The sequence below is a fragment of the Rhinopithecus roxellana genome, chromosome 9 (genome assembly GCF_007565055.1).
Source record: "Rhinopithecus roxellana isolate Shanxi Qingling chromosome 9, ASM756505v1, whole genome shotgun sequence".
NCBI lineage: Eukaryota > Metazoa > Chordata > Mammalia > Primates > Cercopithecidae > Rhinopithecus > Rhinopithecus roxellana.
In genome coordinates this window covers 142,088,249-142,114,701 of record NC_044557.1, presented here as the reverse complement: position 1 = coordinate 142,114,701, position 26,453 = coordinate 142,088,249, and the positions used below count along the sequence as shown (strand labels likewise).

General features: G+C 37.8%; 1 protein-coding gene across 36 annotated transcripts in view; it reads right to left on the bottom strand.

Annotated features, from left to right (window-relative positions):
- Positions 1-14,127: 14,127 nt before the first annotated feature.
- Positions 14,128-26,453, bottom strand: part of PCM1 (pericentriolar material 1) — a 109,027-nt gene continuing 96,701 nt past the window's right edge. For 19 of the 36 annotated variants that reach the window (XM_030937348.1, XM_030937351.1, XM_030937349.1 and 16 more), the window contains 4 exons: positions 24,619-24,723; positions 17,562-17,654; positions 17,357-17,471; positions 14,128-16,392 (listed from right to left, as the gene is read on the bottom strand). In XM_030937348.1, the coding sequence (XP_030793208.1) occupies positions 16,367-16,392; positions 17,357-17,471; positions 17,562-17,654; positions 24,619-24,723 (339 nt within the window). In that variant the 3' untranslated portion in view covers positions 14,128-16,366. Of the gene's footprint in view, positions 16,393-17,356; positions 17,472-17,561; positions 17,655-24,617; positions 24,724-26,453 lie in introns of those variants that run through there. The other 17 variants (XM_030937359.1, XM_030937360.1, XM_030937364.1 and 14 more) reach the window with 4 other exon arrangements.

Sequence of the window (26,453 nt, the reverse complement as noted above, 5' to 3'; positions counted from 1 at the left end):
AGGAGTTCAAGACCAGCCTGGGCAATATGGCAAGACCCTGTCTCTACAAAAAATTAGCCAGGCATGGTGGTGAATGCCTATGGTCCCAACTACTTGGGAAGCTGAGGTGGGAGGACCACTTGAGTCCAGGGAGGTTGATAGGGTTTTGCTGTGTCCCCACCCAAATCTCATCTTGAATTGTACTCTCATAATCCCCACGTTGTGGGAGGGACCCAGTAGGAGATCATTGGAATCAAGGTTTCCTCCAACAGTTCTCATGGTAGTGAATAAGTCTCATGAGATCTGATCATTTTATCGGGGGTTTCCGCTTTTGCATCTTCCTCATTTTCTCTTGCTGCCACTATGGAAGAAGTGCCTTTTGCCTTCTGCCATGATTCTGAGGCCTCCCCGGCCATGTGGAACTGTAAGTCCAATTAAACCTCTTTTTCTTCCCAGTCTCGGATATGTCTTTATCAGCAGTGTAAAAATGGAGTAATACAGAGGTCAAGACTCTAGTGAGCCGTGATCGTGCCACTGTACTCCAGCCTGGGTGACAGAGCAAGATCCTGTCACAAAAAATTAAAAACTTTTTAAAATTGATCAGTGAACTATAAAGCCTTTAGAAGAACACAGGAGAACATCTTTGTGACCCTGGGTTAGGGAAAATTTTCTTAGATATAATGCTAAAAGCATGATGCTTAAGAGGAAACAATGAATACATTGGACTTCATCAAAATCAAGAACTTAAGCTCTTCAATAGGCACCAAAAAGAAAATGAAAAAACAAGCCTCAGAGAGAAAATGTCTGCGAAACACTTTATCAGATAAAGAACTTGTATCTATAGTACATATAAAACTCACAACTCAAAAATAAGAAACCCGATAACCCGTTTTGAAAATGGACAAAATATTTGGACACTTCACCAAAAAGATATATGGGTACCAAATAATAAGAAAACAACTGGAGGGGCGTGGTGGCTCACGATTGTAATTCCATGACTTTGGGAGTCCGAGGTGGGTGGATCATGAGGTCGAGACCATCCCAAGTAACATGGTAAAGTCCCATTTCTACTAAAAATACAAAATTAGCTGGGTATGGTGGCACGCCCCTGTAGTCCCAGCTACTCGGGAGGCTGAGGCAGGAGAACTGCTTGAACCCTGGAGGCGGAAGTTGCAGTGAGCCCAGATTGCACCGCTGCACTCCAGCCTGGGCGACTGAGTAAGACTCTGCCTCAATCAAAAACAAGGAAAAAAAAAAAAAAACACCTGTTTTTTTTTAATGTGTAAAATATCTGAATACTTCAAAGACAATATATAGTTGGTAAATAAGCACATGAAAAGATGTTCAATATCACTAGTTATTAGGGAAACACAGGTCAAAACCATAATGGGATACCACTGCACATGTACTAGAAAGTCTAAAAAGTGCAAAGACTGATAATACAAAGTACTGGCAGGGATGTGGAGCACTGGGATTTTCCAAGTGTAAAGGTGGAATAATGTAAAATGGTACTTTGGAAACAGATTAGGCAGTTTCTTTTAAAGTTAAATACACACACTTAGCATATGATAAAGCCAGTCCACTCCTAGGTATTTACTCACAGGAAATGAAAGCATGTCTACACAAAAACGTGTACAAAATTTTTCAGTAACAGGTTTACTTGTACTAGCCCCAAACCAGAAACAACCCAAATATGCATCAAGACATTAATGAATAAACAAATTCGTATATCCATACTATAGAATACTATTCAGCAATACAAGGCAATGAAGTATCAGTACTTGCTACAACATGAGTGAATGTCAAAATATAATGCTGAGTGAAGAAAGCCAGACCCAAAAACATGTATACTGTATGGTTACATTTAGATAGATTTCTAGCAAATGCAAACTAATCTGTGGTGACAGTAAGTCAGGGGTTGTCTGGAGACAGGGTTAGGAAGGGGGAAGGTGAGAGGGAGGGATTACAAAAGGGCATCCGGAAACTTTTGGGGAAGATAGGTATGTTTATTATCCGGATTGTAGTGACAGTGTTACATGTGTCAAACAGCAAATTGTACATTTTAAAGTATACTTGATTATATGTCAGTTATCCCTCAATAAAGGTGTGAAAAATGTATTGAGAATACATTCAACAGTACAGGTGGTTGGCTAGGTATTGGAGATGCCATGTTGAACAAAAAAGAGAAGGCAAGGTCTCTGTCTTCATGGATTTTAAGATATGAAGCAAAGAATCCTTCCTTCCATTTCTTTCATCAGTTTCCACTTCTGCCCACATACTTCTCTCTGGTGTTTATTGTGTGACAGGAGCAAAGTGTTATCACCAACAGGATTTCTTAAATCATCGTCTCAGGCAAGGGCTGCTAGAGTTGATCTAAGAGTTTGAAACTAGAGTGTGCAGCTATTTGGAATAGGATGTAATTCTCTTATTTCTGTTTACAGAGAAAGTTGTAATCATTTTTGTGCTTAGAAAAAGCCCATTCATTTTCCTCAGAAGAGCCAGCACTGGGTTCATAACAGAGGCTCAATTCAAAGACACCTAAGAAGACATCAAGAAGAGTATAAATGTATTTGGCTACAGGTGAAAAGGCTGGATATTCTCTTTCTAGTTGTGGCTTCCATTTTTCCCTGTGAACCCTGGGGTTGGGTGTGAGGGGATGTGAGTGGTAACTAATGGCAGGTCTGGGGCAAGAGTAATGAATACCTCTTAAAAGAATAATACAAGAGTAATGAATACAATGAATACAAGAATACAAGAGTAATGAATACCTCAAGAGTAAGGATTAACTCACATGCTAAGGCAAATTCTTTAAACATACTGGGGTGCAGAATGGTTTGTGTCAGCATGGATCGCACACAATCCATCAAAAAGTGGCTGATTACAGGGTCAGTGAGGCATTCATAGGCTTTTTGTTTTTCTTTTCTTGTTTTGAGACAGCGTCTCCCTGTTACCCAGGCTGTAGTGCAGTGGCGTGATCTCGGCTCACTACAACCTCCGCCTCCCAAGTTCAAGCGATTCTCCTGCCTCAGCCTCCCAAGTAGCTGGGATTACAGGAGCCCACCACCACGCCCAGCTAATTTTTGTATTTTTAGTAGAGACGGGGTTTCACCATGCTGGCCAGGCTGGTCCTGAACTCCTGGACTTCAGGTGATCCGCCCGCCTCAGCCTCACAAAGTGCTGGGTTTACAGGTGTGCACCACCATGCCCGGCCCACAGGCTTTAAGTCCTGGCAACAGCTACTCTTGACTGGTTGGTAGCATCACCACGAGCACTATGAGCAGGTAGGCAACCCACTGACTGGGTTGGAAGAGTTGGGGAACTGTGCCAATACTTATTCCTTTTCTTAAAAATTTTGTGTAGTATTTGACACATACAAAAGCATATAAGTAAGGTATAGCTAAAGCATGAAGCACAATAATGAAACAACAGTATCAAACCCACTATCAACTCACTCACACTGAAATTACCATGTTTCTTCTCATGCCTTTCTCATTATTCTCAGACAGAATCACTCTCTTAAATTTCCATCTTTAGCCCTTCCATGCTTAAAAAAAAAAATCAGTGCAAATGTGTATTTTCCTTACCCATGTTGTTATTTTTTTTGAGCAATATGAAGATAGAATCATACATACATAATCTTCTGTGACTGCTCCTTTATTCAACATTGTTTTTAAGATCTGTCCATATTCTTACTATAGCAAAATTTATCAATCTTTTCTTTTATGGATTGTTTTTGTGTCTAAAAAATCTTTCCTTACCTCAAAGTAAAAAATCTTCTGTATTTTCTTAATCAGGTTTTCTCTTGCACATTTGTCTTTAATTCACATGGAACTGGGTTTTATGTATGATGAGAGACAAGGGAGAGAATTTTATTCTTTTCTACATGGATAATCACTGAACAGCATGTAGTGATTAGTTCCTCCTTTCACTACTGCTTTATAACATTCTCTGTCAAGTGTAAGACCTTATATATGCTTGAATTCCTTCCATTATTCAGTTTGTCCATCCCTGGACCTAGGTATACTATCTCTAAGCACTATAGGTTTATGGTAAGATTTTATATTTGGTAGGGCAACCACTGCCCCTTCGTTGAGTTCTTTTGCTTCCAAAGTATCTTGGCTATTTGGGGGCATTTGATATTCCCTATTACTTTTACAATTAGTTTATCAATTCCTTGAAAAACTATGTTGGAATTTTGATTTTTTTCCCAAGCTTTATTTTAGAATCGGAGGGTACACGTGCAGATTTGTTAAAAAGGTACACTGTGCGGTGCTGATGTCTGGGGTATGAAGGAACCTATCACCCACATTGGGTGAGCCGAGAACCCAATAGGCTGATATTTAGCCCTTGATTGCTCCTGCTCTATCCCCTCTAATGGTCCCCAGTGTCTTTTGTTCCCATCTTTATGTCCATGTGTGCCCAGTGTTTGGCTCCCACTTATAACCTCATTATAAAGTATTTGATTTTTGTTTCTGCATTCACTTAGGGTAAACAGCCTCCAGCTGCATACATGTTGCTGCAAAGGACATCTTTTTTGTTCTTTTTATGGCTGCATAGTATTCCACAGTATATATATACACCATATTTTCTTTGTCCAATCTACTGTTAGTGGGCATTTGGGTTGATTTCATGTCTTTGCTGCTGTGAATAGTGCTGTATGGAACATACAGGCACATGGGTCTTTCTGGTAGAATAATTTATTTTCCTTTCGGTATGTATCCCGTAATGGGATTGCTGGGTTGAATGGCAGTTCACCTGTTACTTAGTTCTTTGAGAAATCTCCAAAATGTTTTCTACCGTAGCTGGACTAATTTACAAGGACTTTTGATTTTGATTGCATCAGTCTTCAGGTCAATTTGGGGAAAACTGAAATCTATACATTATTGAGTTGTATTCTCAAAAAATATTATACATCTCTCCATTTATTGAGATCTTCCTTAATGACTCAAAAAACTTAATAATTTGTCCATCTTTTGTACATTTATTTTTATCTTGTATCTGTAAGTTTTAATTTTAAATAACTTTCAAAACATTGCTTATTAACTGCTGATGTGTAAAAATGATTGTTAAATTATCACCTTACATAACACAATTCTGCTAACCACACTTTTTCAAATGATTTGTCTGTAGATTTGGATTTTCTTTGTTGACAACAAATCATCTGTGAATAACGGCAGTTTTTTCTTTCCAAATTCTTACACATTTTATTTTCTTGCCTTACAATGTTGGGTAAAACCTATAATACAGTGGAATATAAGTTATACTTAGGGACATTCATTTCTTTTTCATGGTTTTAAAAGAGATTGTCTAATTTTTTAAACTAGAGTTAAGTTCTCAAATCAATGAGGGATATACTGTCTAGCAACAGAATAGAGTTCCACATATATGCTCTTTCCTTCATCCTTTCTCTTCTAATTAAAGTGCCAGGGAAGCATGATGGTAAGGGTGGGGAAGTAGAATAGCCTGTGAGTTGATATACTATTGACCACCTTCATTGCATTTCTTCTCAATGGTGGCCTGATTATTTTTTTCTCTGTTATCACCCTTTTGAGCTTACCCTTATTTTACAATTAAACTTGACATTTTCCAGTGGAAGTAGAATGTAGAATTTTAAAAATTCCATTGAAAAGCCACAATCAGAGTTATTGCCAGCTATTATAATATTAAAGACCTTCAGTAATTATAATGTAAGTTCCGAAAGATTTCAAATTAACCTTTTCCTCTACCTGAACTTCTTTGTATAATTTTTCCTTGATAAGTCTGCTGCTTTGCTGATTTGATACTGCATTCCATATAAAAAGAATCTTCTTAACTTGACATAGAGAGACAACCTTCAAAGGGCTTGACCAATCACTGATGTCCTACTTAAACCTTGTTGGAAATACAGTGTCATTGGAAAGTTGACACAAATTTATATGCCCCCCACCCCCACCCCAGGCCAAAAAAAAAATTATATATATATATATATATACACACACACACAGATAGATATGAAGAAACTAACCCTCTAAAAAATAGCAAATAGGAAACAGCACTGTTCGAGGTGGAAAACGTAGGCAGACGATGGCGCCTTAACATTTTTATAATATTGTAGGCTATTCCCTGAGCTCCCATTTGATCAGCATATTCTATACAGTCAAAAATGACAGACACTAATACTGTTCTTTCTCCTCTGCCCTACTCAGCCAAACTCTGCAGTTACAGAGAAATACCGAGGGCAAGGTTCCATTTACCTTTGAGGCCAAAGTGCTGATAAGGTTGGCCCTGCCCTGTACTACTCTCAAATCTAGGATCCTCAATAACAATAAATATTTTGTGAACACTTGGGATATGTGGCTATTTGGAGAGGTACACAGAGTAGAAACCATTTGCTGTGAAGAGCTGACATCAAGTTGTTTTTGTTTCCCTTAAGCTAGAGGTTCATTGAACCACCAGGTAGTAATAACTGTTGTGATTACCCCTGGCCGGGCGCGGTGGCTCACGCCTGTAATCCCAGCACTTTGGGAGGCCGAGACAGGTGGATCACGAGGTCAGGAGATCGAGACCATCCTGACTAACACGGTGAAACCCCGTCTCTACCAAAAATACAAAAAAATTAGCCGGGTGCTGTGGCAGGCGCCTGTAGTCCCAGCTACTCGGGAGGCTGAGGCAGAAGAATGGCGTGAACCCGGGAGGCGGAGCTTGCAGTGAGTGGAGATCGCGCCACTGCACTCCAGCCTGGGCGACAGAGCAAGACTCCGTCTCAAAAAAAAAAACAAACAAACAAAAAAAAAAAAAAAAAAAAAAAAAAACAATTACCCCTTTTCTAGAACAACAGCATATTTGGAAAAATCTACCTAATCCTTTCCCTTTTAACATATCAGTCATCTGACACTGAAATGAGCAATGCTAGAATACTGTGGATAGCTACTATACAGCAAATATTAGGATAACTGAGTTATCCTAGTGGTAAATGTTGTAGGCAGTAATACACAAAGCTAACAAATACCACCAGTGCTGTGCCAGGCCCTGTCCGGTTGCTAGGGATACAGTGTTGAACAAGTCTGACTCCTTAACAAGGAGAGACAGATATCAATATACTAATCATGATAGTTTCAGATGGTGACAAGTATAAGAAGAAAAAAAATGATAGGATAGAGAATAACTGAAGGGTGTGAGGCAAACTTGATGGAAACTACTAACTCACATAGGCTCAATGAACCCCAAGCATGATACACAAATCCATACATACACAGGCATATCATATTCAAATTGCTGAAAAGTGCACATTACACAGAGAAGAAAAATGACAGCAGCCTGCTTTCTAAAAAACTAAGCCAGAAAATAAAATGGCATTGCTAATGTGTTAAAAGAAAAACAAAATGTTCAACCATATTTCTATATTGAATCAAAGACCTAGATGAAGGGAAAACTATATAATGTTCATGGATTGGAAAACTCAGTATTGTTCACATTTCCATTCCTCCAATTAATCTATAAGTTCAATGCAATACCAACAAAACTCCCAGCAGGTTTTTGGATTGTGAAAACTGAAATTGAAAATACAAAACATGAAAATGAAAAGAACATAGCCAAAAGTGTCTGTGAAAGAACAAAGCTAGAGGATTTATGTTTCTTTTTTTGTGTGTGTGAGCAAGATGAAGAGAAACTTTATTGTTCGAACAGCTCAGAGGAGATTTTTTTTTCTTCTATATCCCAAGTCATCAAGCAAGGACTTAGGTTTCTTAATTTCAAGACTTACTATAAAGCTATAGTCAAGACAGTGTAATACTGATGTAAGAATAGACATATCAATCAACAGAACATAACAGAAACTCCAGACATAGAGCCACACATATATGGTCAATTGATTTCCACAAACGTGACAATAGGAAAAGTCCTTTCAACAAATGAAGGCACTGGATTTCTATATAGCAGAAAAATAAAACCTGATCCTTACCTCACACCATACCAAAAAAAATTACTTAAAATATATGATAGACCTTAAATATGTAGGACAAAGAATTATTATCCATATATTTTATATATATGAATAATTCTTAAATCTTAAGTATTTATTATTAGGATTTCTAGCAATTAAATTGCTATGCCAAAGACTATATTTTGAACTTTTTAGTGCACACTGCCAAACTACAGGTGGCATGAATTTTTCTGGATCTTTTAGTGGGAAATTAGGGAAGAGGTCTCTTTCCAGAAACCCTTAGGAGATATTCTTAAATTTGACTAAAAGCCTAGTTTTTTTGAAGGTTTTCCACTGATTAGTTGAAAATCTATTGTTGTGTCTTATCATTGGATTCACGGCATTTTAAACTTAAATTTCATGTTAATTTCAAATTATATCAACTAATATGACTTAGCTATTAGCAGACTTGGGATAAGCATACATTTGCATTTTCCTCAGCTGAAACTTTTCTTTCTGAAAAGTACTATTATAGGAATATTCCACTGTTTTTGTTAAAACTATTGAAGTGGAGAAGAATCCATTTGCCATAGTTTTAAATAAGATGTCCAATCCTTCTTAGTAAAACATACTGACAACCTTGAATCTCTCTTCAAAATACTCAAATTTACTTGTTTATGTAACAGATATTGAAAACATTCTACATTCCAGGTTCTGCTTGAAGACAAGAAATATTGCAGTGAACAAAGCAGAGAAAAATTCCTACCCTTAAAGAACTTACATTCTTTGATGATGGGGTGGAGAAAGACATAAAATAAGTAAAATATTGTTAACTGTGGATAATTAATATGGAGAAAAATAAGCTGAGGGCAAGAAGATAAAAATAAATTATGGGGAGATACAATTTTAGGTTGGATACATAAAGAACATTCACTAAACATCTGCCATAAAAATATCTGAGGAAAGAACATTCTAAGTAGCGGTAACAGTAAATGCAAAAGGCCCTGCATGTGATGATGCCTGGCACGTCTGAACAGCAAAGAGGTCAGCGTGACTGAAGCTCAGGGAAAATAAGAAAGGAAGAGGTAGAGAATTGTCCTGTAGAGCCTTCTGAAGTGATTGTTGCTTTTACTTGCAATAAAATAGGAAGCTACTGGTATCATCTGAACAGTATCACTTTGGTTGCTGTGCTGAGACTAGATTATAGAAAGTCTAGGAAGTGAGGGGTCTGGCCGTTAGGAGGCTGGTACAGGAATCGAGGCAAGAGATAAGAGTGACTTGAGTAAAGATGGCAGTGGAAGAGGTAGTGAAAACCGGCTAGATTCGACTTACTTTTTAAAGGTGTAGATGACCATATCTACTGAAGGGTTGGAGGAAGGGTTTGGGAGAAAGAGTTGAGCCACAGACAATGTCAAGGGGTTTGTCCTAAGAAAGTAGAAGGATGGAATTGCCACTTATTAAGATGAGAAGACTAGAACAATCAGATGTGCGGCAACCAACAGCTCCCTTTTAACACATGTCAATATCTGATATCTGTGTGAACCTTAACATAAACCTTAACATATTTCCATATGAATTTTTTGAATCTTACCATACAGAAATACTGTAATGCCAAGGGTGGAAGACTAACTTATATCATTTAGTTGTTTACATTTAAGGTTGGAGAATGGCCTACAATAACTGACTTTAGTTTTTCACAGCCTAGGAGTGGGAAGAAAAAGTTTAGAGTAGTACGCTTCTTCTGTGCTGTCGACTAAGTAGCATGCCCCAAGAAGACTTGAGGAAGAACAAGAAGTCCCTGTTTTTTTTCAGGCAGTGCCACTATGCCAAGGGAAGTCCAGAAGCCTCAAGTCATAGAAAATGCACAAAGTTGGGGTCACCTGAATCCTTTTAATTTAATCCCAGTTTTGTTACAAAATAAAGTCACTACGGTTTTTCACTTTCTTATTTGCTGGGACTTCAATAAACACTGATAATTATTTGTATAATTGCTCATTCACTAATTTCCATTTTTAATTCTTTTTATAAGTCTTCCTTTGAAAATACTAAAAGCATCCTTGGATCTAGGATAATTCTTCATTTCACAGATAGGAAAATGAAGAACCGAGAGGGTAAAACAACATTAGCAGGGTTTTTTGTTTTTTTGGGTTTTTTTGCATTGTACATTTCCAAATGTAATAGAAACGCTATCTCTTTGTTGCTTTATTATAATACTGTCCAAATACTGCCTGCTAAGGAATTTTAGGTTAAAACCAAAAGCATTCTAACACATATCTAATGTATATATGACTACTAATATTGATAGAAGAAAAAAACTATGTAAAGTTACATAAATTGAACTTTTGAATCCTGATAAGCCCTGGAAGAGTATAGAACTTTTCTACATAAAAATTGAGACTGACCACTAAAACTACCAGATAATAAGCTTTGGAATTATATGACATACAAGACACATATATTCTTTTGGCTAGAAAACACTTACTACCTGAAATACGTCTTTTTTTTTTTTTTTTTTAAAGCTATTGTATACTCAAATTCAATGAAATTCGATGGACCACAAAAATAGGTTATTAGTGATTTATGTGTTGAATACTTGTGTAATATAAATTTGACAACTGGTGGTGGTTGAAGATAGAGAAAGGTAGGGAAGGGCAGAAAAAAACAGGCATAATTACATATAATCCAAAGTAAATTTGAAAATCATAATCCAAAAAGCTATTTGAAATACTGATTTTATAACTTAAAATTCATTATCTGTGGCTTAAATATTTTGGGGGAAGAGTGAGGGACCAGAAAGATGGGAAATGGCAAAGCTGACACTGGGGGTAAACTGCATATCTAAGATCTATTATAATAAAGGCCCTTTAGTCTCTGTCTCCTAAGAGCAGGAAAATCTACCAAAAAAAAGTGTATAGCCAGAACATGTTCACAAAGGACACATAGAAGCAACTGTGGGTTCTGGTGGAGAATCGGTGTTTAAAACTCTGCCCTGGAAATTGATTTAATGATACGTTGGTTACAACATTGAAAAGAAAGCAAAACCACTGCAGGTTGAGCGTCCCAAACCCAAAGATCTGAAATGGTCCAAAATGCAAAACCTTTTCAGTGCCGACATGATGCTGAAAAGAAATGCTGACTGAAGCATTGTGAACTCTAGATTTGAGATGCTCAACCGGTATAAATACTCCAAAACCTGAAAGAAAAAAAAATCCCAAATCCAGAACTTAAGCCATACTGAGTTGTCCTTTTTCCTCCAACATAGGTAATTTGTATAGCACTTATACGCAAAACATTCTTATGAACATTATTTCATTGAACAGAATAACCTATACGTATTCCCAGTCTTGAGAAATTCCGAATATAACTGTGACACAATAGCTGATGGTCACACTAGTGAGTGAAATTTTTATAACTAGCAATGGAGATGCGATAACTCTAAATTTGTATCCGGTCTCACTAAAAGTGAGGTTTAACACAAATGTTGAAAACTGCTAGTGTGAAATGACATAGCTCTTTGCATCTTTCAGAGCTTTTTTGTGATCTGATCCACAGAAAAGCTCTAGGCAGGAAGCTATTTATTAAAGGTGAGGATTCCTACCAAAATAATATTTGCAACTATATGATTTGTTTTAAAATTAATCATGTGATTTGTCACACCTACATATGGGGGATAGACAACTAAATACACTTTGGAAAAGTCTTAAGGCAAGAAATACATTTAGCATGTAAAGATATAATAGAACTCTGTTGCATAGAAATTTTATACTGTGATTAGTTTTTAAAACAAGCAAATCAAGATCCCTCTAAATTGCTGGCCCCAAATTTATTTTGTTACAGATTTTTCTAAGCCTGTAAAGAGGAAATGAACTGGTAAAATTTTTAGAAGTATACACATATATATGTATATACACGCACATACACATACACAGGTTGAATATTGCTCATCTGAAGTGCTTGGAAATGTCTTTTGGATTTTTTAAATTTTTGAATATTTATATTTACTGGTTGAGCATCCCAGATAAAAAAATCCAAAATCCCAAATGCCCCAATAAACATTTCCTTTGAGGGTTTTGGATTTTGGAGCATTTCCAACTATGGATACTGAATCTCTCTTTGTGTACGTATGTGCGTGCATGTGTGCATCAAAGTCATTTGGAGGAATAGAGCTCCCTTCTGTTCCTTAATTTTCAGAAAATGATACCAGTGAATCTGAGGAAGAAACCAGACATGTAAAGACAGGGACTGTAAGAGTAATAATTAGAGTTGTACAAGAACAACAGGAAATGCTGGCTCTTCCAGTCAAGACGACTTAGAAACTTTATTTGTTTAGTGAAATAAGAGAAGTCTAGAGTCAATCTCTTTTTGACAGATAAGCTGATTAAAGAAAATTGGACAGGCCAGGCACGGTGGCTCACACCTGTAATCCCAGCACTTTCGGAGGCCAAGGCGGGTGGATCATGAGGTCAGGAGATCGAGACCAGCCTGGCCAACATGGTGAAACCCCATCTCTACTAAAAATACAAAAAAAGCCAGGCATGGTGGCAGGCGCCTGTAGTCCCAGCTACTCGGGAGGCTGAGGCAGGAGAAATGCTTGAACCTGGGAGGCGGAGGTTACAGTGAGCCTGAGATCACGCCACAGCACTCCAGCCTAGGCAACGGAGCAAGACTCTGTCTTAAAAAAAAAAAAAAAAAGTTGGACAAGAAACGAGTCTATTTTTGAGTAAATGTAAGAATGTTCTCTCCAGAGTATACATGTTATTCATGCTTTTTATTTGCTGTATTTTATGATGCTTTGACAATCTTTAGACGCTTGCTGGTCAGAGGAACCACCCCATTCAGGGTGTCTCAGCCACAGCAAAGCTTCCTTGAGGATAACAAAGGTCTTTCTTAGAGATAGCAAAGGGCTCAGCCAGGAGCAGGTCTTTCATATACATACCTATCAATCCCAAGTCTATAGCCCCAACCACACTCCTTATCTACTTCTTGCACACCAAGCCACTATTTCTCCATCCTAAATCATCCTAGGACAAGGTCCCAGAAAATCAGACACCATCCCTATGGCCCACCAGTATTATTCAAACACGCCAATGTTAAACCATTTACTCTACCCTGCCTGGCCTTTCCTAAGGAAACCTAGGCACAGTCTAGGTTCTAATAATAATCTAATAAAGATTATTATTAATCTTTACTAATTACTAATAATCTAAAAAATCTAATAGATCTAATAAAGGATCTAGCTAGTCTTGCCCCTTGCTCCTTATGCTATCTGACCAAAATTTGGTGCTTTCCCCATGACCCTATATAGCATGTGGTAACCCAAGTTCTTTTTTTCTTTGAGACAGAGTCTCACTGTATCACTGAGGATGGAGTGCAGTGGCGTGATCTTGGTTCACTGCAACCTCCACCTCCTGGGTTCAGGCGATTCTCCTGCCTCAGCTTCCTGAGTAGATGGGATTACAGGCGTGTGCCACGTAAGCCCAGCTAATTTTTGTATTTTTTCGTAGAGACAAGGGTTTTGCTATATTGGCCAGGCTGGTCTTGAACTCCTGACCTTGGGTGATCCGCCCGCCTTGGCGTCCCCAAGTGCTGGGATTACAGGTGTGAGCCACTGCGCTGGCAGTAACCCACTCTCAGGCCTTTAAGTATAATAAACTTACTTCTTTCAAGTTTATTCTTCCTGTGGCCATTGACTTCTACCATACCATTATTCAACATATACATTATTATTATTATTATTATTATTATTTTTTGAGATGGAGTGTCGCTCTGTTGCCCAGGCTGGAGTGCAGTAGTGCGATCTCGGCTCACTGCAAGTTCTGCCTCCCGGGTTCACGCCATTCTCCTGCCTCAGCCTCCCGAGTAGCTGGGAGTATAGGCGCCTGCCACCACACCCGGCTAATTTTTTGTATTTTTAGTAGTATGACAGAGTCTCCTGACCTTGTGAGCCGCCCGCCTCGGCCTCCCAAAGTGCTGGGATTACAGGCGTGAGCCACTGTGCCCGGCCAACATGTACATTCTTCAAACAGTATATAAAACAAATATAACTAAGAAATAATAAAGTGTCTGTTCACTGTAAAAACAAAAAAATCTCAAGTTCAATCAGCTTTCTGGCTGACTGACACATCATTTCTCATGTTCTGTTTTTTTGTTGTTGTTTGTTTTACATTTAAAACTGTCAAGCCACCATTGTGGAATAAATTCTGAAACATAAGTGAGTATGTGAATTTAAATGAAAATACAATTCAGAGTTGTATACAGGATATATATTTATTACCAGTGAAAAAGCATTTACCCAAAGTAAGTGTTACAAAATACAAAGAGTACCGCAACAGTCCAGCCAGCTCATTATTTTAGGCATTATCTCAACCTGCATAAAATTCTCTCTCACTCAGTTTGACCTTTTCTCCCTCTATCTGTAACCAAAATTTTTAACTTCAAAATTAGGACAAATAGGAATATTAAATGGCTAACCCTTCAGCAATAGTTTACTAAACAGATTAAATAAATATATCTGCTCTCAAACCCTAGGTATTTTAAAACTAAATTATCTACTAAAATAGAAAAACAGTAGACTTAGATTAATAGCAGCTGTAACACAAGTCAAATAAGCAATTTTGATAAGGTTTGTAAGTACTATGGTAATAACTAAGATACAAATACAATTTTTTCACTTTAATATGCATGCAGAGAGAGAGAGACAATATGTAAGGCTTGGCTTGAGTACCAAAACAAAGTATTTACCCTTTCCTGCTTAAAGTCTAGAAAATAAAGAATTTGAGTATGCATGTAACATAACTTACTGTTCCAATTTCCCTGAAGTTAGAGCACCTGGATAAGAACTTCTAATTCTGAATTGGTAATTTTCTGAATAGGTTTGATTAAAGTTGAAGATACACTGTCTTCCATAATTTAAGTAGCAATACAGTAAATGTCCTCGTAGAGAAATCCTCATTTAATACTCCTTGAATGGACATTACACTGAGGTATACAGCAACTTTTTTTTTTTTTAAGACGGAGTCTCGCTCTGTCACCAGGCTGGAGTGCAGTGGCATGATCTCGGCTCACTGCAACCTGCAACCTTCACCTCCCAGGTTCAACCTATTCTTCTGCCTCCGGCTCCCAAGTAGCTGGGACTACAGGTGTGCGCCACCTCTCCCAGCTAATTTTTGTATTTTTAGTAGAGATGGGGTTTCACCATGTTGGCCAAGATGGTCTCGATCTCTTGACCTCATGATCTGCCCGCCTCGGCCTCCCAAAGTGCTGGGATTACAGGAGTGAGCCATGGTGCCTGGGCAGCAAGTAACAATTTTAAAGGAATACTCAACAAGTTCTTTTTTTGTGGGGTATTTCAGTTGTTAAAGAAGTTAAAATACTTATTAGAACTAATTGTTCGTATTTTATTCGAGGAAGAATCTATAAGGTCGACTAACTCATTGTTGTCCGGTTTTTTGAAGCTTTGCTGGGTATATGGACAATCTGGGATAAAAAGAAAATCACCTTTCAAAGCTGATTTACTTCAAGTCACATAAACTTTCAACACTTCACCTGCAAATCTGCTTCAACCTCACTACACACAAAAGAAACTGCTATGCTTTGGCTTTAAATTACCATCTCAATAGCCAAGTTTATCAGAAGACATACAGAATCTTACTATTTTATTATAGAAATTTAGTTCTACTTATCCCCACTTGAAAAAGTTAAGTTTTTCATTTAAAATTAATCACAATGTTACTTCTCTGTGCAGAAATCTCCCTAAGTATATAAAGCTCTTTTTTTTCACTTTTAAACTGAGGTGATGTAGATAAATATTTTCCAGAATTTCAAATCCTAACAGATAATGATGTAAGTTAAGTTCCAGATACTGAAAACCTATGTTCTAAAGTTACTATCCAATTTCAATGGATTAATAAATATTCTGTAACTTCTCAGGTATCCTGGATACCTTGATAATCTGCCCTATTCTTGTACAGGAATAGGAGCTGCAGGTATCTAAAACAACATCAGACCCAACAGCAGCAACACTGGCATTATTTGGAAGACTGGCCTAATAGATGGGCTTTATAACAAATAATATATTTCTCTCTTAACCACTGCTCTTTTCTGAGCAGCCTAAAATTATATAAAACATTGACTTGCTGTATAGAATTCAACATAATTTCCAAAAAAGATACTTTATAGATAAGTCCAAACTTTATTTAAAACTACATTTTAAATTCGTTACCAAACATCACAATGGGGAAAAAAATCAAGACCAAAGAAGGAAAAAAAAACAAAACAAAAAAACCACCACAGTGTGTCAAGGCTTAAATCTGTCCAGAATTCAGTTTCTGATGTTTTAAACTACTATGGGGAGAAATGACCATACCTATCAAAAAAGCAGTGTCAAACTAATTTACATTTTTATACAGATCAGATGTTTATTTAGTATTGTTTTCATATATGCACTGACTATGTAAAGACAGAGTTAGATGAGCCTCTGAAGACATCTCATATACTCTGGGCTCCCACCGTTTCTGAAAAACAGAATAATAATGCTTTATAAATTACTTATCAAATTACTAGAATTTAACATTGTTCTCTGCCATTAAAGCTTTTACTTTTAATATAAGGATATTATAAAAGAAATCCTAATTTAGCTTGCTAATATAATTCCCTAATAGAACATGGTAAAAAAAAGAATAGGTGAGGTTTCTGATTCAATATGGCAGACTGAGTACATACTTCCTGTCTCTCTAAAAACACTCCACTAGGAATAGAAAAGAACTATAGAATAGAATAAATCTAGACTAACAAAAGAAGACTGGTTGGGAGAAAACAGAACAGGGGATATCAACAAATTACCAGAATGCTGAATGCAGACGGAAGCATATCCAAATAGAGTGGAGGAAGCTGCAGCTCAAACACTTGCAATAGGCTGTAGCTGAGAAGGGTACCATATTCTAACAGGTATAAGTGGGCTGAAAACTCAGAAATTAACTGAAGGTCTGATACCTGAAGGGTCTTTCCTTCTCCTCACTCCATTTCCAGGAAAAACAAAAACAATGAGATATCATGTGATTTTCATCAACTGATGAACTGATGGAGAACAACAAAAAGAAAAAACCCTTTGACCCTGATGTAAGAAACACTGAATGGCTCAAGAGCTGTGTTATTAGACTCATACAGAAAGAAATCTGAGACTACTGAGACTATTGCTTGGCTCTACAATGAATGATACTTACATAGAAGCATCCTCAGAGAAAGTATAGAACCATTTAATTATATTACAAAAACAAAATATAAGTATATTTAATAGCCTTAGTAATGTAAGAATATGGGTAAAACTGAACAGAGAACCTGGAAGAAAGCAGAGGAGGAGCAGCAAGGGATAATGACCAAAGTTGATGGAACAAAATGCACATATACTTAACCAAACTAAAAAGTAAAAAATAGAACAACCAAAAATAATATGGCAAAATTTAAATACATAACTCTTACCGGGTTCTTTTAGTGTTTGAGAATTTCCAGCTAATTCTTCAGTCTGCAGTTCACATATTTCACCAGATAAATGGTTTTTCTGTTCTTCTTCTACCATTTTCTTCCTTATATCTGCCTTTGGAATGAAAATTAAAAATACAAATCATTTTTCATTTTAACAATATTTGTTATATAAAGACAAGTTTAATTAAAGACAGACAAATACCTCTGAATATATTGTCAGTTTCAGCGGTAAATCTTCAACTTTTACAAAATCTTCTTCATCAGACTTTTGACTTATATTACCAGATTCTCCTTCCTATAATTTAATGGAAAAAAAAACACGTACTCTAGATCCAAACCAAAGTCATCCATGTGAAGAAATAGTGAATTATTTTATCAGTAATTCTATCATATTTCGTTTTCTTCTACAATCAGCTCTACGAATAATTTAGAAATAAGGAGTTCCTAGGAAAAGCTACACATCACAGCTGTGAAACATACTGTCAAGCTGTTACCATTTTGTCAAAAAAAAAAAAAAGAGGCGGGGAGGGGAGGGCAATTTATACATGCTGAAGAAACAGTAGTTACAACCAAAACTAAAAACACTAGAAAGACAACTCTTTTTTCTTCCTATGTTTACTGAACACATAAGAGCCACATCTGGCGGAATATAAGTAACCACTTACAAACTTTTCATTGTATCAACTCTGATGGTGCTCAATTAGAAAGCTGATGTATGAATTCAGTAACTGTCTTTTGTGATCACCTCAAACTGTTTTTCCTAAACTTGAATTTTTTTTCCTCCTAGTTCTCCCTTCTTATTCTTAATAGTATCATAATTCTGCCAATTATCCAAGTAGAAATCGTAGGTTTTTCTTCTTCTTGCAGTATTTTTCACTCATCATGCTCCTGTTCAGCTGATATTTCATACTTATACAATAGTAGATCCCCCAATCTAGCTTGACAATATAACCTATAGTCATCAGATTAATCTTCACAGCCCATAAATTTGACCATTTCACTTCTTTGCACAAAAACATTCAGTAGGATCCCTAAAATTCAAAGTCAAGAGCTTTTATAATCTACCTCTGACTTAATTTCAATTAAATATCTTCTATGGCAACTCTACACAATGATCAGATGAAAAGAATAAATCTAACCGGTAATTGAAATTTCAGAGTTTTAAATGTATAATTGTACTGGTAGTGAGGCAAACAAAAGAGTTAAAAGAGTTATTCTTTGTACTAATGTTTTTTAAAGATTATAAGGCCCCTAAGAAATTATGAAGTCATAACTGTAAATGCACCTTTAAGAATTTTTTTTTTTTAAGACACAGGGCCTCACTCTGTTGCCCAAACTGGAATGCAGTGGGGGCAATCACAGTTCACCACAGCCTAGAACTCCTGGGCTCAAGTGATCCTCTCGCCTCAGCCTCCTGAGTAGCTAGGACCACAGACAAGCACTATCATGCCTGGCTAATTTTTAATTTTTTGTAGAGACAGAGTCTTAGTATGTTGCCCAGGCTGGTCTCAAACTCCTTTTAGTTCTATCCAACAAAAGCATTGATTGGAAATGACCCAAGTTAAGTTTCACTTATGTTTGCAATTTAAGGAAGATTAAGGCTGTTTTAAAGGCCTTTGTTTTATGGGGGTTTTGGTCAGGGATTTTTCAGGACTGATCTCCATTTTAATTTTGCTTTAACAATTCCCCCCTTTTGGCTACCCTCTCAGCTTGAGGGTGGCCAAATGGGGTAGCATTATCCTGTTACCACTACTGACGCAGATGCTGGGATGAAAACTCAGGTAAAGTTGTTATCAAAAGGTATGTTGAGATTCAGTCATGAAGCCTCCATCAAGATTTACACAGTCAGTGTTAGTTTCCCTGATGGCAATCATGTGACGTGTCAGTGGTTGCTGGAAAGCATTTAAACCCCTTGTGGGGATACAACACACAAGGGAAGAAAATACAGTAACTGTAGCAAGAACTGAAAAATCCCTCTAAGCAAAGATTCCCAGGGGCCAAAATTTAACCAACTGAATAAATCAATGGAGGAGGCCTTGCTTATCTGTTTAAAAAAAAAAAAAAAATCTGATTTATTAAGATCTTTTAAATTTGGGGCAACAATATCTGATTAACATAAAAACAATACTTTTCACCAAAGCTCATCCCTGTGAGCAGCTAAACTTCTACCAGAGTTCCAGTGAGGCCAAATCACTCATCTCAGATTGTACTGCTTGAAGAGTATCGAAAGTATCATTAAAACTTTTTTTCAAGAGTTGCTGAAATATTCATAAGCGATTTTTCCAATTCAGAGGCTGCCAGCTAAAGAAAAAAGGATCTTAGGAAATAACAAAATCTAGAACCCCTTCATATATTTGAGTTTGGGAGATCTCAGGGAGTTCTTTTGTAAGGGGTCACTTTATGTACACACAACCCCAGGTTAAGAATTTCACTACCATTTAAAGAGTCATATCTGGTCAGTTTAGGTAGGAAATAGCCCAAACCACAGTGTCCAGATCATATAGGTGAAAACATTTATATATTTTGTTGCCATACAAAATGAATAATTCAGTATTACTGAAAGGGGCAAAGGAGATCCTATTACCCACCAACTGGGAATGACGTGATTGTCATGGTTATTCTCTGTCATATCTGCATCTGCACATTGCCAGGTACAATGGTTATGATTCTATTAATGGAAGAGAAATAAAAAACACTTCTATGTGTTACATATGGGTACCATCACCAAATAAGGATGACTTATTTCCTTTTCAAATACGCCCTCAATATTGATCTAAAAAACCCTATTGTACATAGTGAAATTATAGGGGTATTCCATTTGCCTCTAGAGTTTCCTTTGAACCAATGTCAGTTTCAGTCAGTTCTCTACTAATACAGTCAAGGGTATTATGGTGAAGTTCTGATTTTAAATATGTGTCATTATATAGGAGTGCAGTCTCTGTAATTTGTGTTAAACCAAAAAGTCTGACTGCACATAGGGAGACTGGAACTCTGGCTAGATTAGGCCCAGTTCTATTAAGGTTTTCTGTCCATAGTGATAAAATTACCAGCAATAAAATCAACAGTAGTTACAGAACATATCTTTGCTTCTAATAACTTCTTCCTAGTGCCAAGTCAGTCAATCATAAATATCAACCAACCTGCTAGGGGAAGGATACCAAACTTCTTCATAAAACCAGCTTCCTGAACTGCCCACCCAGTGTGTATGGCAGTAGATTTCAGTATTAGTTGTGATTCCATTCATCTACATGACTACATGGCCAGCAATTGCTTTGGTTGAGAGTGGCTATGCTTTCAACATCAGACCTTAGAGGATATTCGCTTTGAGTAGGAAAAGTTCCTAACAAAAGTTTGAACATTATGTGTTAATGCAAAACGAAAACAAATCTTAATGAGAAAAGTTAAATGTAGTCTTGTTCCACTGTGGTGGGAAGTTGTTTACTTCGCGATGCCACCTGCTCCTAGGGAAGGCTTTCCCTTAGATATCTTTAGGTTACCTATAGGTTGCCAAGTCCAAGAGTCTAAGGAAGCTCTCTCTACTTGAGAGAGATGGACCCAAGGCTCAAATCCCTGAAGTTTTGCTGCATTTTGAGTAGTAAGAACCGTCTGGTACAGTCCTTTCCAATGAGGCTCAAGGGCTGTTGTTTCCAAAAGATCCAATCTCCACATTCTAAGTTATGGCAGCCAGTCATGGATCATCATTGGTACGCAGTTCACAAAAAGCCTCCTTCAGCTGGTGGAAATTGACTTTTGCATAATCCATTAAGGTCTTGGAGTACTGAGTCATTTCAGAGCTAACAAATACAGGTGATACATGGGGTTCTACTATTAAAGGCATAGGTCTTCCAGTTATTTCATAAGGGGTCAAATTTGAGTTTTTCTGTAGGGGTTGATCTAATTGCCATTAGGGCCAGTGGTAAAATTTTTGACCAAGGTAATCCAGTTGACAGTTTTGCTCATTTTACTTTCAAGATACCATCTGTCCATTCAAGCTTTCCAGAACAAAGAGGATAAGGGCAATGGTAGTGCCACCGACTTTGAAAATCTTGTTTATTCGATAACCTGTTCAGGAAAATCAGTTCCCTTATTACTGGAGATCTCTCCAGAAATACTCCATAAAGGAAATACATTTTCTAAAAACTTTTTGCTACTGTTGTGGCATCAGCCTTTTAAGTCCCAGTCTATCCTGTAAACAGGTATACTACCACAAGAATATACTGATATCTCATTGTGGGTGGAAACTGAATGAAATCCATTTGTAGACCTACAAATGGTCTAGCAGGTGGTAGAAATCTTAAGGGTCTTTCCGGCTTTATGAGTTTGATAAGTCACACTGTTATAAGCCATTTCTGCTTTCATCATCTTTTTCATAATCTGAACCATTTTTCTTCACCATGATAGTTGGTAGAGTACAGGGCCTTTAATAATAATGGCAGTTTGAAGGACTCAGGAAGGACCAGCTGCCTGTCTGGGCCTTCAGTAAGTTCTTATTGAGCATTAAATTTGCTTCCTTTAAGATTCCATTTTTGTTGTTTCAACTCAGGTGCACAGCATTGTTTACTGAACAAATTATCCTGAGTGATCTGATCTTGGTCAATTCTGTGGAGTTCATTCAAAATGCACATTTTGTCAATGTCAGACTTGGCCATAAAAGTCCACACATGCATTTCCTTGATACTCAGATTCAGTCCTAAGAGCATGAACATCATTTTTATTAGCTACTTGTGAGGGCAGCAGAATAGCTGAAAGCAGCTTATCTGGCAGAGGTCCAGTACTGATGGGGGTTCCAGTACAAGGTAGAAACCCTCTTTGTTTCCACAACATTCCGAAATCATCACTCACTCCAAAGGCATACCAGTTATCTGTATAAATGAAGACTGATTTGCGTTCTGCTATATGGTAAGGCTTAGATCACGTAATTCTTCGGGTTCTCCTGACTTAAGTTGAGAAAGAGTTCCCTTTTCTATTAGTTCATATTGAGCTGTTACAGCATGTCCTGCTCAGTATTTCTCCTCTACAGTTTCATCATAGGATCCAACAATAAAATTTATTTATTCAGAATCATCTAATGAAGTTTTCCATAAGTCAGTGTGAGGAGTCAATAGTTAGGACACCACACACACAGTTACGGTCTTCCTAATGTTTGGACGGAGGCAGCAAGTGGTAGGGTTAAGCAGATTCACGTCTGAGATAGAGATTAGAAGGTGACAGGAGAAGGATATCATAAAATGTCTACTTATTAAGACATGTTGGATCTGACTGGAATATAATAAGCTTTCAACTGCATGTGAAACCTGTAGGTAACATTTATTCCATAATACTAGGTCACATAAAGTTTCTACCAATTTAGCTGCTGCTGTCACTGCTTTTAGATGGTTTGGATATGCTCTGACAACTCAATTTAACTGTAACCTATAATAAGCAATGGGTCAACAGCTTCCTCCACATTTCTGAGTAAAGACTCCTAAGGACGGATTATCACATTTGATAATCACAAAGTGAAAGGTTTTAAATAATTAGGGTGTCTTGAACTTGGAGGTTATAAGGCCAGTTGTATTTTATTGAAAGCTTGTTCTTCATTATCTTCCCATGACAAAGCTGGAACAGAGATTTTTCTAAGTTCAGACAAGGGGGAAGCCAGCAGAGAAATTTGGGATTCAAGATCTACAGTATCCCATAAGACCAATGAACTCCCTTAATTGCCTTAGTTGTGGGCCAAGGGAACCCTTGGATTGTTTTTATTATTTCAGTTAAGAGGAAAATTCCCTCTGCAGTCAGATCATGTCCTATGTAATAGACCTTTACTCTAGAGCAGGGATCCCCAACCCCCAGTACTGGTCCAGGGCCTGTTAGTAACCAGGCCAAACAGCAGGAGGTGAGTGGTGGGGGAGAGCCAGCAAGCCTAGCTTCACCTTTATTTAAACCTACTCCCATCACTCACACTCTCACCTGCGCTCCGCCTCCTGTCAGATCACTGGTGGCAACAGATTCTCGTAGGAGCTCGAACCCTATTGTGAACTGCGCATGCTAGAGATCTAGGTTGTGTGCTCCTTATGAGATTCTAATGCCTGATGCTGTGTCATTATCTCCCATCATCCCCAGATGTGACCATCTAGTTTCAGGAAGACAAGCTCAGGGCTCCCACTGATTCTACATTGTGGTGAGTTGTGTACCAATTTCATTACATAACATAATAATAGAAATAAAGTATACAATAAAGGTAATGCGTTTCAATCATCCTGTAAACCATCCCCCTTACCCAGTCTATGGAAAAATTGTCTTCCATGAAACCAGTCCCTGGTACCAAAAAGGCTGGGGACAGCATCTCTAAAGTTTTGCCATTAAGGCCTTATGTCCCTCGTAAGCTAAAAGTGTAAAAGATGATCTACATATAGACAAAATACAATTTCTAGAGAATTGTAAGGTTGACAGGTCTTGGTATAATGTCTGAGAAAAACAAGATAGAGCTTCAGCGAACCCCTGTGGCATTGCAGTCCAAGTATATTGCTGGTTTTTCCAGGTACAAGCAGAGAAGTACTGGCTTACTGGAATACTAAAAAAGGCAGAACAAAGATCTATCACACTGTGAACCATTTAGAATCTGTAGGCACGTTAGGAACCAAAGCATTAGGATTTGGAACAGCAGGAAATCTTGGATTGACAATTTTATTTAATGCACGTTAAGTCTTGAACAAATCTCCAACTTTGTCATATATATGTATATATGTGTGTATATATTATATGTGTGTATATATATTATATATGTATATATGTGTATATATAACATATGTATATACGTGTGTGTGTGTGTATATATGTTTTGTTTTGAGACGGAATCTCGCTCTCTGGCCAGGCTGGAGTGCAGTGGCGCAATCTCGGATCACTGCAACCTCCACCTCCTGGGTTCAAGCGTTTCTCCTGCCTCAGCCTCCTGAGTAGCTGGGACTACAGGCGTGCATCACCACGCCCAGCTAATTTTTATATTTTTAGTAGAGACGGGGTTTCACCATGTTGTTCAGGAAGGTCTCAATCTCTTGACCTCATGATCAGCCCGCCTCAGCCTCCCAAAGTACTGGGATTACAGGCGTGACAGATTTTTTATCCGTAGGATTAGAGTATTATAGAGACAAGTACAAGGAATTGTTTTATTAAATCCTCTATAATTGGGTAAAGCCTTTGGATTGCCTCTGACTCTAGGGGGCATTACGGCAATTTAGGCAATGGCTTGGGGTAATATATTTGGATTTTTATAGGCTTACCACTTTTAATCTTCCCTTTGTCAGTTGAGTAACAGGTCCACAAACATCTGGGTACTTCAGAAAGGTCTGGGTTGGTATAAGAGTGAGTTTCAATATGATCAATTCCTGCTTGCAGGAAACAGAGCAGTTCAGGTTTAGAAGGGTCAGGAAGCTCTAAAATTAACTTTCCTTCCAGAGAGAACTTTATGTGCCCTCTCAATTTATTGTCATACTGTAGGAAGGCATGCTTTTCTGATATTGGTCCAAGTGTCATTTGGACTGGTTCACAGGGGATTCTCAGAACTTGATTGGAAATGTGACATACTTTCTTTCCTCCAAGGGATTGGCTGATTTATTAGGATGGGGCTGAAAGTGGATAAGGTATCCACCAACATTGTACACGACTCCCACTGATGCTGATCTTAGTTTCCCCATGTTTATTTAAGGTCTTATGGAGAGTAACATACCAGAGAATCCCTTGATGTCCCATTGGTGTTACTGTCTTCAGAGTCAAACCCTTGGGAACTTTTTTTTTTTATTTTTTTGAGATGGACTTTTGCTCTCCCCTCCCCCAGGCTGGAGTGCAATGGCACGATCTCAGCTCATGACAACCTCCGCCCACCAGGTTCAAGTGATTCTCCTGCCTCAGCCATCCAAGTAGCTGGGATTATAGGCATGCACCACCATACCCAGCTAATTTTGTATTTTTAGCAGAGACGGGGTTTCTTCATGTTGGTTAGGCCGGTCTTGAACTCCTGACCTCAGGTGATCCGCCTGCCTTGACCTTCCAAAGGGCTGGGATCACAGGTGTGAACCACTGTTCCCGGACCAGCCTGGGAACTTCATCTAATGAGGAAATAGTCTGGCTCAAAACGGGTAGGTCCATTAGAGGACTGGTCAAGAGTGGACAATCTTTTCTTCAATGACCTGTTTACAGACACTGATGTTTTTCTAGTTCTAATGTTCTCTCAAAATGTTCAGCTGTGGCGACTAATTTAGCCGTATCAGTGACTTGCCATCCAATCTTGTGTTTTTTAATCAAGTCACCAGAGTCTAGTCAGAGACTATTATTGAATAAAACCATAAAAACCATTTCAATTCCCACAGGAAATACTCCCTGCTGTATTTCAAGACCAGAATGTTTAACAAATGAGATTTCCAATCTAGCCGTGTAATCAGAAACAGACTGAACTTTTTGGACTAGTCAATCTTTTGTGGAAAGACCATGGGATAGCTTTTAGATGTTTTCCAGTTGTTGCAGTAGCATCTTTTGGGCTATCCACAGAAGTAGCTCTTAAAGGGTTGGCAATACTCTTCTGAGGCTTATGCCATCCTGCCATAGTCATCCATTAACCTGCTTCCGGCAGCGGCTAATATCATGCGTATCAACTGATAGAAATCAGGAAGCCCAGGGTCATTCTAATTCTAAATTCCTCAGCAAACTGTTTTGGATTTTCCTTGGGATTTGGAAAATCTTTTGCCATGGCTCTGAGTTCAGCTTTTGACCCAGAAGTAAAAGTAGTTACAGGAGCCAGACCTCGGTGTGCTGGCTGAGGGTTTAACTAAGCAAAGCATTAGCCCAACTTCCTTTCTGTCACATCATCCAGAGTGAAAGGGTAATTGTGCAAAAGAATTAAGATGACTGAACAAATGGGTTATTGGATTCAGAATAATCAGAGGAGGATAAGCAGAGTAACAGGTCAGAGTGAAGTCACTCCCTACATATAATTCATTTTATTTTTGTTGTCAATTCATTGCTTAAGCTTTCCATCTGTCTTATTTGCCTTTAGTAAGGAATCTTTTACAGAGGCAATTTTGGAATTATGTCTTTTAGAAGCCTCTATACACCAATCAAA